This window comes from Alosa pseudoharengus, unplaced genomic scaffold (assembly GCF_046254945.1).
Source record: "Alosa pseudoharengus isolate Yale_2024_CS ecotype anadromous, Long Island Sound unplaced genomic scaffold, YU_APseudo_1.1 YU_APseudo_1.1_scf_3, whole genome shotgun sequence".
NCBI lineage: Eukaryota > Metazoa > Chordata > Actinopteri > Clupeiformes > Clupeidae > Alosa > Alosa pseudoharengus.
Window position 1 is genome coordinate 33,231,279 of NW_027468718.1, and position 15,329 is coordinate 33,246,607.

A 15,329-nucleotide genomic window follows, 5' to 3' on the forward strand; every position below is an offset into this window, starting at 1 on the left:
TTTCAGATAAATGGACAGTTATATTTGGCCTAGAAATGAGGAGTTACACCACAGATTCTCCACCTGAACTGTTTGCATTCAGAATAGAACGCATAGGGTAGTCTCACACAAGGCTGTGAGTTAATTTGACCGATTTCATGCGAGCTGAACTCACCCACCCACACACACACACACACACACACACCCTTCCAGGTATGCAGAGAGATGAGACATCTCAGGTGAATGTCCCAGTTGTGGGCGTGAACTGTACATGTCAGTACCTGAAAAACATTATTTTAAGGTACAAAAAACTCTTTGGTGTTGCTTTAAAATAGACACCAATAACTTTCATGTATTATGGAACAAATAAGCTACAATGGAGTAGCCTTAACATTAGCATATTAGTATGATGATATTGCAAGTGTGCAGTATGATAAAGACAATTGTGAGGTTCTTTTTACTTTCCTGTAATTTTTTTTTGTCTGTTGAGCTTCTATGAGTCAGAATACAGGAGTTCCATGATTTATTCAAATGTGTTTGACATCATTAACCCTCCTCTCACTCACACCCACCAACACTCAAATCAGATGAATTCCTCCCACACAGAATTGGCCCACACACACACACACACACAATAAAATGATAGATATAATTGAATACTTTGGATTACAGAAAACATTTTGAATAATGGAAAACAGGTTATTTTTTATTCATGCATTTGATATGTGAATATGTGGATACAGGCAATAAAATAACACAGAGGTATTTTATTGGGAAATTAATTTTTTGTTACTTTAGCCATCAGCATATGTGTCTGTAGGTTTGTGTTTCCCAATGTCATTCCTGCAGGCACTACTCCAGACTTGTCAGCAGGGGGCCCTGTTGACTTTCTGTGGTAAATATGATGTGTGACGTTGCAGATTGAGACAGCTGTGCTATTGTATATGAACATGTCAACATACTACTTTTGTCTGCTCCATGTTGGGTGGCTTACTGTTTCAGTTGTGTTTGCTCCATGTGTACAGTGGTCCTGTTGGTAGTGTGTCTTGCTGGGATGATCTTTGAGGTCCAAAACAGTGATATAATACCCTGGAAGTCCAGAGTCCTCGCGGGAGCACAATTTGAATTGTCTCTGCAAGAGACTCTGGCAATGAGCAAAGATACACGTTACTTTTACCGTTTGTATCGCGGGGAACAAAGGCAGGATACACTTGTCTGTTTAGTTTTCTTTTTTCTCTCTGCAGGTCAGTCATGCTTCATACAGACACGATCAGCTCTATGTACTCTTACAGAAGCCTTCACTGAGAGATTCACGGAGGAGAGAGATTACAGCCCAGAGTATGGGAACTGTCTCTCAGCGAACATGTCTCTGAGAGGGTGTAGATAGACACAGGGTTTAAATCAGGGTCAGAGAATGACAGCTCTCATCTGTCCCATGTGTACTCTAATCCTGTGGTCTCCTCGTTGGACTGTTGGGTGTCTGTTGATCTTTGGTTATACAGGTGAGATGAACAGGTAAAGTAGAATGAGACAGTTGTAAGACTACTGCACCCAAACCCATACATGCTATTCTGAGTACTATTCAAAGTACCATCAAGCAATTTGCGGTGAGGGGTTCCATCCCCTATTCCAGGCATATCAGGTGCTGCATCAGGCAGAAGGTATAGGGTGCTGTCCTTTCAAACCAACCAGGCTCACAAATCATTCGTACCTACCAGTAATACACTGTTGAATAAGTTATAGGGAAAATAATTAGATCCTTTCTGTGTGATAATGCTGCACTTTGGTATATTACAATGTCACTGATAATATTGCACTTTACTATTGATATTGGTACTATACTGTAGATACTGCACTTTGCTATTTTATACAATACAGAAGCGTGGTGTGTGTATTGTTGTTGTGTGGGGTTGTTGGAGGGTTTAGTTGTCCTGTTGTTGTCTGTTGCCTGTGGTCTGCTTTTATGTTGATATTATTGATCTGCCCCCTTGGTGGTGTCACAAAGTTCAACACTAAATGGTTACTTGCATTATGTGTCTGTGGTGGCGCTGCTGGAGAATTTGGGCCGTATGACCGACAGTAATTGTGGGCCCCCCAATAGTATAGTATTATCGGGGAGGGGACTCTCCCGGGGCCCCTGTCATTACTGGGCCCTTAGAATTGTACTAAACCCCAGCAGGATGGATTTGATCTTCGCCTTATAAAATGAAGATTCTTGGACCTTATATTGTAAAAAGGAAGTTTATACTCTCAACATCACTGCACAACTAAGTTGTGAACAAGTTGTGTTCCTGCCACTAGCACAAGCAATTCTATAAGCCCTATGCACAGGATTAAGTTGGTGTGGATGATCATCTACTTGATGGTTTGTGGCACCAATAAACAATTACATGACAATATGACAACAGTAGAACAGTATAGCCTTTAGTGTCACTGAGTTGTATTTTATTACAAGATTATATTTCAGTAAGACTTTATATATCTTTAAGAATATGTTGACTGGAGCTATGGCATTCTGGGAACAACATCTATATCTCAAACTCATAAAACTCATAAAACTAAGTTGGTAGAACTCAGAAATTAAAGGTGAAACTGAAAAACCTGTGTTGGTAGAACTCAAAATTTCTATGTAACACTCCAAAAACTTGAGTGGGCAGAACTCAATTTTTTTGTAAAATCAACCAGGAGCTGGTAGGGAGACAGTTGGTAAGTGTTCTTAACAGTCTTCTGTAATAAACTCCGGGTTCGTAACTACATTGTTGGTGATTTGTTTTATGTAGAGACCCTGAGCAAGCTACTGACAAGTTTTGGTGCTTTTGTGAGCTGTATTACTGGTTAACAATGCTATTTGGGAAGCGTTTCGCTCATGGCCCTATCCACTGTTTGCGATTTGGGGCTATAGCGTATACCGGAGCAAGCTCTGTAGTGGTTGATCAACGAAAAATACTGTCTCCACGGCTTATTTGATGCTTTAATGCAGCAAAAGTCCCTGGGGTCAATTTTCGTTGGAGTTACACTTTAAGTAAGGAAAAGTCAAAAAACCAAATGCAACACGTTGCTTAGAAAATCTGAGTTCTGTCAACCTCTATTTTTTTTAAAGTGTTGGTTAGATTTACATGCATAGTTATCAACTGGCTCAAATCATATCTACAAGAAAGGAGCTTCTTTGTTGCCATCGGAAACTGTACCTCAACACCAACATCCCTGTGGTGTTCCCCAGTGGTCGATCTTGGGGCCACTATTATTCAACCTATGCTCCCACTTGGACAAATCATCCAAAATAATTTGATTTCATATCATAGCTATGCAGATGACACACAAACTTACTTAGCTCTGTCGCCAAATCACTATGGTCCCCTTGAATCTCTGTCAGTGTACAGAACAAATCAACACCTGGATGTCTCAACATTTTCTTCAGCTGAACAAAGAAAAAACTGAAGTAATTATATTTGATAAAAAGGAGGAAAGACTTAGGATTGCCACTCTCCTTGACACAAAAGTGTTGAAAGCAAAGGATACTGTTAAAAATATTGGTGTCATAATTGACAGTGATCTAAATTTAAACAGCCACATGAAAGCAATAACTAAATCATCTTTTTACCACCTCAAAAACATTGCCTTACTTTTGCCTTAGAGGACTACTGCAATGGGCTTTTCACAGGTCTTCCTAAAGACTTGTAGTAGACGTGTGACCGCGCACATCCCTTTTCACCGTTTGGGATGGGTGCTGGATCAGAGGAAAAACTCCAAAAGTAAAAGAGAGTGATCCGCACACCATATAGCTCCCATGGAAGGTTTTTTATTATGCGTGCAACGTTTCGAGCCCCTGGCTCTTCCTCAGGCAACTAACAAGTGTTTCACAATGTACCATCAATATATCTCCATTTGTCCTTAAAAGACTATCAAACAACTTCAGAAGATGCAAAATGCATCGTCTAGGGCATACATGGGCAACATACGGCCCGCGGGCCACATCCGGCCCGTGGGCTTTCCTTGACCGGCCCGCGTAAGGTCCGTGAAAGAACAACAGTCAAGAGCCTAGCATAGAGATAATGCATGCAAATCAATATCGTTGTTTTTATTTTGAAAGCGACTGCTATTTGTACGCCCATACATTTGTGCGTGGATGCATAGCCTACGACGTAAACACCCTCACTGATGTGCTGGTGAATAGTGTTAATTTTGTCACCTATTTTTAATTTAGTCTTAGTCTTAGTCTTGTGACGAAATGTCCTTTTTAGTCTTTGTCATATTTAGTCATTCAAATATCATTAGTCAAGTTTTAGTCGACTAAAAGTCTCGTCATTTTAGTCTAGTTTTAGTCAAATGAAAACTAAAGGTATCTTAGTCTTAGTCAGTTTTAGTCAAAACATTTTAGTCTTTTTTTTTTATAACAAATTATTTCTGATTACCATTTGAGCGTAATCAGAAAGCCTACAGCCTACAGGAGCATGAACTCATTCAGAAATTTTTGAAAACGTAACAGCTAGATATTCTGTCTTCTCATTTTGTAGACGAAAATGAAGAGAGATTTTATCTTAGTTTTTATTTCATGCAAAACATTTTAGTCTCGTCTTTTTTCGTCAACAATAATGCATCTTAAGATAGTCTTAGTTAGTGTTTCAGGACATTAGTGCCGTCTCATCGTCGTCTCGTCTTAGTCATGTAAAAAAAGGTTGTTGACGAACATATTTCCTCTCGTCCCGTCTGACGAAATTAACACTACTGGTGAATAGAATTTATGCTTCTGCGTCGACACAATGCAGTTGCCTTTACGTCGGCGTAAACCTTTCAAAGTTTTGTGTCTCTTATGTCGCTCACCACCGCAAAGGTTGTTAGAACGAACTCCTACTGCTGCTCGTTGGCGATACGAAGTGTTCATTTCAAAACGTTACTGGCAGATAGACACTTTACAATCGGATAACCCCGTAATTGTAACCAAAATATTTTGCAAAGCTTATGTTAGCGAACTAGTATGATGCTACTACCCACAGGTTGCTTGAAGCAGCCGGCTCAACACACAGAGCGAGTTGACCAATCACAGTTATGTGCATAAAGTTAAAGCATGAACATAGCCTACATTTTTAAAATAGTTTTCTTTGTGCATGTTGATTAACTAATGACAGCCTACTATTTTCGTAGTCTAATTCTGCATAGAGTTAATGATGGTAATGATTTAATGATGAAATATTGCTGAGTGTTGATGAAATGGTGGCACAGGCCTATCGGTTGTACTGACTTCTTCACAGTACTTTTTTATATCAGTCTTTGAAAAATGAAAAAAAAATGTCAAGGTCAAAAAATCATTTTCGAGAATGATTGAATAGTGGACATATATTAAATATTGCTGTTTTTCCTTTGTCTCCCTCACATTTTCATCTGTTCTTACGACTAGTAAACAAAACCATATGATTTACTTAATGTTATACAAGAACAGAATAGAATTGAACAGAATTGAGTTCAGACTTGAGTTCGGTATTTTGGGTCCGGCCCTCCTCAACAGTCCCAGTTTGTCATGTGGCACCTTGGGGAAATGAGTTGCCCACCCCTGGTCTAGGGTTATCAGGAAAACTAAAGGAATTGACCACATTACTCCAATATTTAAGTCCCTGCGTTGGCTTCCAGTAAGTCACAGAATTTACTTTAAAGCGCTTCTGCTTGTTTATAAATCACTAAATGGAATGGGACCAAATTACCTAGCAGACATGCTTCAGCAGTACACACCTTCCAGACCTCTCAGGTCTCAGGAGAAATACTTGTTAGTAAAACCTACTGTTTGAACTAAACATGGTGAAGCAGCGTTTAGTTGCTATGCAGTTCAGCTCTGGAACCAACTTACAGATGAGATCAAAGTTGCCCCAACTGGAGCCAGTTTTAAATCTAGACTCGAGACCAAACTTTTCTCAGATGCTTTCAGCTAACTGATCAAATGTCCATTCGGGTGAGTACTATTGTTCCTTGTAGATCTATTGCTGTCCTTAGTTGGGCAAGAGGGAATATGTGAAGTAGTTGTCCTGCCATTCTAACAGATTGGGCATAGTCAAACTACCAACTATCGAGCCCTGTGGTCGGGCATTTTGGGCATCTATGTATTATGTTATTCTGAGTAATACATAGTCCGTCTTTTATATTGCATCTTTATTTATGTGTGTGTTTACTTGTGTTTCATATGTGTGTGTGTGTGTGTGTGTGTGTGTGTGTGTGTGTGTGTGTGTGTGCGCGCGTGTGTGCGTGTGTGTGTGTGTGTGTGTGTGTGTGTGTGTGTGTGTGCGTGTGTGCGTGCATGCGTGCATGCATGCGTGTGTGTGTGTGTGTGTATCAGTTACAGAGGGTCCAGGTTTTGCATTTGTATGTGTTTCTTGACATACTTACTTTTGGGTCCTGACATAATTGTGCTGTACAGTTACTGAAGTGTTCACTGGTAAGATCCTCAGAGGAGAGAAACCACAGCCAATATTCAAATAGGGAAACACGATCTCAGTGAAAATGTGTGTAAGAGTGTGTAGGTTTGTGTTATTATCAGGGTCAGAGAATGACAGCTCTCCTCTGTCCCAGTCCAGCTGCACTCTGATCTTCTGGAGTTTCTGCTGCACTGTGAGGAGAGTGGAGGGCTGTGGTGGAGACTGCACTCTGTATTCTCCACCCTCATACTCCACGTACCAACTTTCAATCTCAGAGAAATAGTAACCCTTCCTCTGGAGGGACTCTTCCATCACACCCACATGCCACCACGTGTTCTCCCCAACCTCCACATCCCAGCAGTGAGTCCCTGAGTTAAAGCCTTCAGAGCCCAGCACACTGTACCAGTCATCAAATCTCTCTAGGTTATCAGGAAGCTGCTGTTTTTCATCACTAAGTCTCACACTGACCAGCTCCTCGGACAGAATGAGACGAGAACTTGCAGTGTTGGGATCCAAAACCACAGGAGCTGCAGAGAGAGAAATACACCATACAGATACATTACAGACTCTTCTCTCTCTCTCTCTCTCTCTCTCTCTCTCTCTCTCTCTCTCTCTCTCTCTCTCTCTCTCTCTGTTGCTCTTTGTGTGTTTTAGTCCTTACTATGTTGAACAATCTCCTTCATCTTCTCCCAGACTCTGAACTTCAGGTTGCCCAGGTGCTTTGCCACATTTATCAGAGCTCCTGAAATCCTCTCTGGATCCTGCAGTATGCACTGGGCTCTGGAATAACATTCAGGAGTCAGTGCTGCTGTGGGTTTGGGTTCAGAACCACAGTGAAGAGAGAGACAGGAGGCAGATCACTCACCTTACTACTGTGCTCTTGTAGCTCTGTCAAGAAAAGATGGGCGAAAGTTATTAAACATTTTCCTGAGGCTTGGTAGTGAGGTTCCTCTACACAACACAACCAACTTAGTGGGAGGAATCATGTCAACTTTGAAATTATGCTTTGCATTCAGATGTCTTTAAATCAAACCATAAATAGCATTATTTGTCAATACAAACAAATGATTCAGGATTGACAAATTCAACATCCAATCAGTATGCTACAGCAAAAGATAATGAATGTATAATACAAATATGGTTGACGTGTTGAAATGAAATGAAACTGGAACATATGTAAGGGATAATGTATAGAATGCCAGTCATTATAGGAAAATAAGTCCCGACAGGGCGAACAGGACCCCGGCGCTCCAGTGGAGAGGTCTTGTTTCGTCCTGTAGGGACTTATTTTCCAAAAATTATAACTCCACACAATATGACTCTTTACATTTATTTGTTGCCGTCATCGTGGCTTTTGCTGAGAAACAAATAGTTCTCAACAACACACGCTAAACTTGAATCAAACATTCTTTAGAACACAGCTGATCAACCGTCTTTCACTTTTGAATGAAGTTCCATTACAAGAAGTATCCGGACTACTTGCGGGAGTGATATGAAAGACGTGAATTTAGAAGCACAACACCCATTTTTCTTGATAGCGGTCTGTTATACTCAGCAACAGTCTGTTATCGAGAAATAGAAGACCACCAAACGTTGGGAAGGCCCATTCAAGTGAATGGAGCATTCTGCAGCATTATGAAGAGCCGTGTAATGAGAGTGGTATAATGATCACTAGCACATATAGTCAGGCATCATGCAAAGCCCCGTACCAAATAGTTATTCATGCACTGATTATACTCTCTAGCAATACAATACTCTGTAAATATTACAGTCTGTATATATTACAATATATGTTTGTGTCAAAACCGTTCATACAGTATATGCTACAGCAATGGTATTTTACCTGCAGGAATGTGATGTCATCAGCTCTCATCTGCTCTTCTATGGATCTGATGGTGTCTGAAAGAGATGAGATCTCTCTGCTCATCTTCACAATCTTCTCCTTCATCACCTGACTCTTCTGCTCCTCTTCCTCCCTCAGTGCAGCTATCCTGGCTGCCTCTTCATCTCGTAGAAACTTGTGAAGCTTCCTAAAATCCTCCTTGATCTGCTTCTCCGTGTGTTGGGACTGCGTCTGTAAGGCCACATCCCGTAAAGCAGGTTATTGTTACAGGTTCCAACATTTCAGAATCATTTGAAATTTTCCATAATCAGACAACTTATTTCATAGGACTCAATTACTAAAGGGTGATAAATCAACAAAATGTTTAATGCACTTAACCTTAATATGTTTCACAGTTTCATCACAGGCCAGTTTAGCTTCATTGAAGACCTTCAATTTGTAATGCAAAGGCTGCAGTCTGATCTTGAGCTCTTCCTGCAAAGAATACATTTTAGTTCACTTGCTGTATCTGCAAGATTTTCAAGACTCCAGCAGAACTCAGCACGTCTGGACTACAGTGGGCCACAGCACTGTTCTAGAGAATAGACTCTATCAGGTGGTGCTGTTAGCACCAGGGAGCCCTCTATGAACCGTGTATCTTTATTTACTTATTTAATTAATGAATTTATTTATTTAAACCTTTCAAAGCTCTCAAGTATTCAATGGATATACGATTATGTGAGTAATAGAAGATTGGTAAATGCTGCCATTTAGTAAAATGGTGGTTTTGTTTACAGTATACATTTAAAGATTCACATGCAGTTATTGGATATTAGATGACGCATACTAATAGATGATGTTTACTATGTGACACCAGATTGGTATGTTGAAAGTGTTTCATACCATGAACTCTCACCTTACAGTCCAGAGCTGCTTCACCGATGGGACTGAAGTTGTGATATCTGTGTAGTCTAGAGTCTCTGCACACCACACACACAGGCTGTTTATCCTCCAGACAGAAGAGCTTGAGTTTCTCACTGTGCAGACTGCAGAGCACCTCAGACCCTGCTGAAGCTCTCTGACTTCTCTCCTGTAAGAAGGTCTCACACAGGTTCCTTAAGTGGAGGTTAAGAGGAGGATCATCATTTGAAGAGCCTCTACAAACTGGACATTCCTTGGATCCTTTGACTTTCCAGAACTTTTGTAGACAGATTTTACACACACTGTGACTACAAGCCATGAGAACTGGTTCCTTAAAGATGTCACAGCACACGGGACAGGAAAAATCCTCTTCTGAGAACAGTCTGGAAGCCATTTCCTCCTGCCGTCTTTAAACGTAATAAATCTTACTTCTACTCTGTATTCTCTTCTTACACTGATTTCCAGATGTGGGGTATGTACTGTATAGGTGTATAGGACCGTTTACATTGTTTTACATATTTGACCCATATCCAGCTGAGAAATAACTCTGAAACTCTTTTCAGAAACAAGAGACTGCCCCGTCACTAGTTCCTGTATAGGGCTGATTTACTGTAGGTGGGAAGGGCTTGAAGGGAACTAACTGTGCTCTCTCTCTTTTTCTTTTTCTCTCTCTCTCTCTTGTTTTCCTCCTCATCAGAGTTTGAGTGTAAGCACATGGGTGGAGCTTACTCTCCTTTTCCACAGGAGCTGCCCAGCTGTGAATCATGCAGCTCTGTATGAGGAGAGAGAGAGAGAGAGTGAGAGAGCTGGTCAGTGAGGTGTGGGAACTGAGGAAATCCTCTCTATGAAATAGCAGTCTTTCATTAGAGTCACACATGGGTGACACACTCAGTCCCATATGAGAGAAAGGGGCATGGTCAGGGAGGTGGGAGGGGCCAGATGGAGGAAGTCCTCCATTAGAATGCATTACACCAAATGTTTCCTCATGGTCCTGTAGGTGTCGGTTTAGTGCGCACTGTGAAACATGATTTACTGGACTCAAAACCCTGGACCCTCACCTCTCATTTGTAAAATCGAAACTTGCTGTAGCCTAGGTCTCACAGAGGTAGGCTAAATACTGTAGGAAATAGCCCATGGCGAAAACAGCTTTTAAAAAAAAGTCTTCATAGGGCATTTTGCAAACGCATTTGACCTTTACAAATAATTGTGTAAACTACTCATCTTTTCTTCTATATTGAGCTTTTTTTGCATAGCTTTTTTGCATACCTCGTGCTAGGGATCAGTTGTGTTTCCCAACTGCCTCAAGTGACTTAGAGGGCTGAAATGTCAGTTCAAAGATGTTTAAAACCCGGTAGAAAGAAAATAAATTCTAGCCTCTGTACCTCTTCACACAAACGAAAGGCTCTCAGCTTTCTAAAGAGGTCAGGCATTTGATGGTAGGCCAAAATAGATAGGAGCAATGCCCCCTGAACTAGGCACAGTGCAATGTCGGGGAGAAAAGCCTAGAAATGGCATATCCCAGATGATGTTAAACAATATCAATGATAGACGCAGACACAGCATTAGCCACCGTTATCACCTCTCTCCTCTGCCCACTGTGCCTTCCCCTGTTCTCTCCCTGGCCCCTATCTCGCCTAGATGGCTCATAATTATAGGGCTGTGGCCCATCACAGGTGTTTTCATTATTTATAATCTCCTCTCTGAGTCTGTATCAGGATCCATTACACCATTCACTGAACTTGACCTCTGTTACCTGACTTCAGGTTAGTGGTTTAAAGATACGGAAGTTATTTTCTCACAATTTTATCACATGTTGTTGCTGGTGTAGTTTATCTTTCTGAGAATCTAGTTCCTTCATAGTTTATATACACAATGCTTTTTAGAGGTTTCCAACATGCATCTTACTCTTTAAGGGAACTAACCATGGAACAATACATTCAACAATCATAATCTATGTTTCCTTTTTTTACCAAGACGTTTTTGACCTGTGATGGTAATTTTGATACCACAGATGAATGATGACCAAGTCAGGAAAAATCAGGAACAGAGTTTTTATTAACAATGATGCACATCAAATTAGAGACAGCATGACCTAAAGATCCACCAGCTGCTCTAACTAGACAAAAAAATAGTTTTAAGGTTTAAGTATCCTTCCAGGCTGACTGGAGATGGCATTGATCATTCAGTTTTATGTGGACCATGCACACTCAATCAGACTTTGAATAGTGCCAACCTGGCAATCCGGAGCAGATATCTACTGAAACAGGGCTGCACCCTTGCAGAACAGTGAAACACTGCAAAACCATAATATTCCTCGTCACGTCACGTCTTTTTTGACTAACGCTCCCAAAACTCCTCCGGTGGCCCCTTAAATAAATAACAAACAGTCCCTAATCTGATCGATTGAAAAATCCACCCAAACAAATGAGTTTCCATGGCGGCAATACAACTAGGAGCTTCTAAATTATTAAATGCTTGTTTCATGTAAATGCAGAGTAAACGCCAATCACTTTATTTAGCATGACCTAACGATCCACCAGCTGCTCTAACTAGACAAGAAAATAGTTTTAAGGTTTAAGTATCCTTCCAGGCTGACTGGAGATGGCATTGATCATCCAGTTTTATGTGGACCACACTCAATCAGACTCTGAATAGTGCCAACCTGGCAATCCGGAGCAGATATCTACTGAAACAGGGCTGCACCCTTGCATAACAGTGAAACACTGCAAAACCATAATATTCCTCTTATCTCTAAACACATAGTCACACACAGATATACACAGCAACAGTACAGGAACAGAATGAAAAAACAACAGTCATCTCATATGTGGAAGAGCACATAACAGAAACATCAGGACATATGTATTTATGAATATACTGTAATAATCATAAGTTCTGAATCTAATACTCTCACCTGACACCATCAACTTTAACTGCTCTACTGCCACTGTAGTTTTAACTGCTAAAACCCTTAAAGGAGAATGAGTACTGAAGAATGGGAACACTGTCTCAGTGAAAGTGTGTGTGAAAGTGTGCAGATGTGTGTTATTATCAAGATCATAGAATGACATCTTTCCTTTCTCCCAGTCAAGCAGTCACTCTGATCCTCTGGGGTTTTCGGTTCACTTTGAGAAGAGTGGAGGACCGTGGAGGAGCATGAGATCTATATTTACCATCTTCATAAAACACATACCACCATCCTCTCATGGAGCTAAAATCTCCCTTCCTCTGGAAAGACTCTGTCATCACACCCATAGCCCACCGTGTGTTCTCCCCAACCTCCACTTCCCAGCAGTGAGCCCCTGAGTTAAAGCCTTCAGAGCCCAGGACACAGGAACAGTATACTTATCAAATGTTATCTGGAAGCTGCTGTCTCTCATTACTGAATATCACACTGGTCAGATCCTCAGACAGGATGAGAGAGTCAGCTGCTGTGTTGGGATCCAGAGTCACAGGAGCTGCAGAGAGAAAGGCCCATACATGAGCTGAACACTAGGTGGGTTTACATTGACACTTTTATTCCGATTAGAATTGGAATAACAGCTCAATTGAATACGAAATTACACATGTAAATACGTTGATCGAATAAAACTGCCGATCTCATCAGAATTTTAATCAGAATGAAAGAGGTGGTGTATTCTGTTCCTATTCCAATTGAACAGCCATGTATGCGGTCATTCGGATTGCATGCATCGGATTCTCAAGGAAAAGTAAGCAACAACTGTGATTCCAATCAAAGATTGTAAAGCGCTTGATCGGAAGCCTGGTCAGAATAGAACATACCCCATGTAAACAGATGGCACAGAAAGTTTAATTATTGTTACCAAGTGTAATTGCAGGAGAAGTAATGTCTCAATTGGAATTTCAAATGACTCTGACTACATTTCCAATCGTACGGAGCCCCTAAGGGGACATAACATGAGCAAAACAAAATCTAAAGTCGTGAGCACATGAAAGTTATACAAGAGTTTACTCGGTGTGGGACAGGGTGGGGGAGAGAAAGAGAGAAAGAGAGAAAAAGAGATAAATGCGAGATGACGAATCGCATGTTTTACCCACTGTATTGAATAATCTCCTGCATGTTCTCCCAGACTCTGAACTTCAGGTTGCCCAGGTGCTTTGCCACATTGATCAGAGCTCCAGAAACCTTCTCTGGATCCTGCAGTGTGCACTGGGCTCTGGAATAACATTCAGGAGTCAGTGCTGCTGTGGGTTTGTGCTCAGAAACACAGATAAGAGAGACAGGAGGCAGATCACTCACCTTTCCACTGTGCTCTTGTAGTTCTGGAAATTAACAATGGAAGACAAGAGAGAGAATGTGTTAACATTTCTTTGGCATGATAATTTGTCGTTATATAAACTGCACTCACGCATGTAAGAAAACACACACAAGCACACATGATGCCTGCATGCACACGCACACACACACACACACACACACACATGCATGCACACACACTCACACATGTGGCACCATGGAAGGTAGTGGCTATTGTTATGTGCTTTGTTTCTTGTTTTTCTTTTACCCTTCCTTCTTAGTTTTGGTCTTTAAGCATGGGATTCACTATTGGCAATAGCAGAAAGGGATGTGGGGTGGCACTGTGTGATGTTGGTATAATACAGCCAAGCAGGTCTAGTTAGTTAGTTTAGTTAGTTAGTTAGTTAGTTAAGAAGGCACTAGTATGCATGTACATAGCAAAAATCACAACTTGGGCTTGCTGTGCAAGCAAGATATTTAAGGTCTTGGCATTTAAGGTGCCAACTGTACACATCTCAACTGTACTCAGTCTATTAAGACACTATGAACGCTAAAGTTATTGGTTTCTCTTACACATTCGCTAAAACAAGGTTACAAGTGATTAAATCATACTTATAAAAGATCATGACATTGTTTTCAGGTGATTTCTATTCAAGAACAGCACTTTTAAATAAGTTTCTATCGGAGGAAAATAATAGCGACTTACCCCTTACAGTATCCACCAAAGATTCTAGAGCGCGCGCTAGAATCTTTGGTATCCACTTTGCAACTGAGGAATGCTGTAAACACTGGTTGCTTAGCAACATCGCGCAGCACTTAGCACAAGATAATAATAATAGTAATTTCTATACAATCAATAATAATGTGCATTGATTTGATGAAATTCAGCACAAAAATTAAATTAAATAATAGACAAAGTTTTTCACTGCTACATCACTCTTATGTCGATACTGTCAAGTAAAGTGTTACCGGAATCGGTTGAATTGATGAAATAGTTTTATACATAAGCTTTTCTGTTCATATTCATCAAGTGTGATAAAACTACTGCATCTTTATTCTTTATCTTTAAGTTATGATCTCAATCCTGATGTGTTTTTCATCTCCAGCACATTCTCTGCGGAGCTCGATTTATCTTTGAGGCCAGTCATTTCTACACAGGATCAATATTCTCAATCAATCTATCAATCAATCAATGACATTCTTTGGTCACCACTAGTCTGAAATTTGCGGCCATTGACACTCAATTAGGTGAAGAAAGTTCTGCAGAGAGCTGGCGTTAAAAGAGTTGGCTCTGTGCTTGGAACTTAAGCCCAGAGATGGTTGTTGAATTGAATGATGCAAAAACTCTAGCATTAACACCTCCAATCCACTGCATGAGGTACTGGTCAACACAGTGTTTTCAGATGGATGTTGCTTCAACTTTGCTGTGATGAGGACCGTCATTTCTGAACAATTTTCAATAACTCCCCTTTGTGCTGTGAGAGGAGAATCATATTCTGAGAGACAATGCACAGTTTACAGTTTACAACAAATTGCAGAGATCGGGCGAAACATCTTTGATAGATTAAAGGCACAGAGGCCACATCTACCTGCAACATAAATACAGGAACATGGGAAAAATGGGTGCAATTGATTGGCTGTTAAGCTCAAATTTGAATAATCATTTTCCAAAATCAAGGACTATCCTTGTAGCCTAGAAATCTAGACGCACCCTATATAGCGACAGCAAATTACATTTGCTGCCAGGGCTAGTCTAGCAACTCTCCGTTGGCTTGTGAGCTCAAAAAATTAAACTTCTATCAGGCCAATCAAATCGTGTATAGAGTCGTTAGGCAGGCTTAACATAATGATTCATGGCAGAGTTGCAACGGTTTGGCTTGAATTCCCTGCTACCTTAAAAAACAAAGAAGATGGATGTTGCTGTTGGCGAACAGACGTCTGACACGAG

The 15,329-nt window shown here is 40.7% G+C and overlaps 2 protein-coding genes and 1 long non-coding RNA gene across 3 annotated transcripts in view; 1 reads left to right on the forward strand and 2 right to left on the reverse strand.

The window, feature by feature from the left end:
• The window catches only part of LOC143099926 (E3 ubiquitin-protein ligase TRIM35-like), a 491,084-nt gene that overhangs the window by 80,032 nt on the left and 395,723 nt on the right, over positions 1-15,329 (forward strand). The gene's annotated exons all lie outside the window — the stretch shown is intronic.
• LOC143100678 (nuclear factor 7, brain-like) lies at positions 5,735-9,702 on the reverse strand. The gene is made up of 6 exons (XM_076264076.1): positions 9,119-9,702; positions 8,602-8,697; positions 8,224-8,454; positions 7,246-7,268; positions 7,042-7,160; positions 5,735-6,907 (listed from the first exon to the last, which is right to left on the reverse strand). Exons 1-6 carry the CDS (start codon positions 9,515-9,517, stop codon positions 6,348-6,350), a joined length of 1,428 nt encoding a protein of 475 aa, XP_076120191.1. The 5' UTR covers positions 9,518-9,702; the 3' UTR covers positions 5,735-6,347.
• LOC143100692 (uncharacterized) lies at positions 11,279-13,420 on the reverse strand. The gene is made up of 3 exons (XR_012981920.1): positions 13,385-13,420; positions 13,183-13,301; positions 11,279-12,581 (listed from the first exon to the last, which is right to left on the reverse strand). It is a non-coding gene; the product is annotated as an uncharacterized LOC143100692 (long non-coding RNA).

What these genes read in the sequence shown, in the direction of transcription:
- LOC143100678 (XM_076264076.1), bottom strand. Translation starts at nt 9,517, where the DNA reads ATGGCTTCCAGACTGTTCTCAGAAGAGGATTTTTCCTGTCCCGTGTGC. An exon ending in AAACTGTGAAACATATTAAG is followed by an intron (nt 8,455 to 8,601) that starts GTTAAGTGCATT and finishes GTGGCCTTACAG; the next exon opens with ACGCAGTCCCAACACACGGA. An exon ending in ATGACATCACATTCCTGCAG is followed by an intron (nt 7,269 to 8,223) that starts GTAAAATACCAT and finishes TTTTCTTGACAG; the next exon opens with AGCTACAAGAGCACAGTAGT.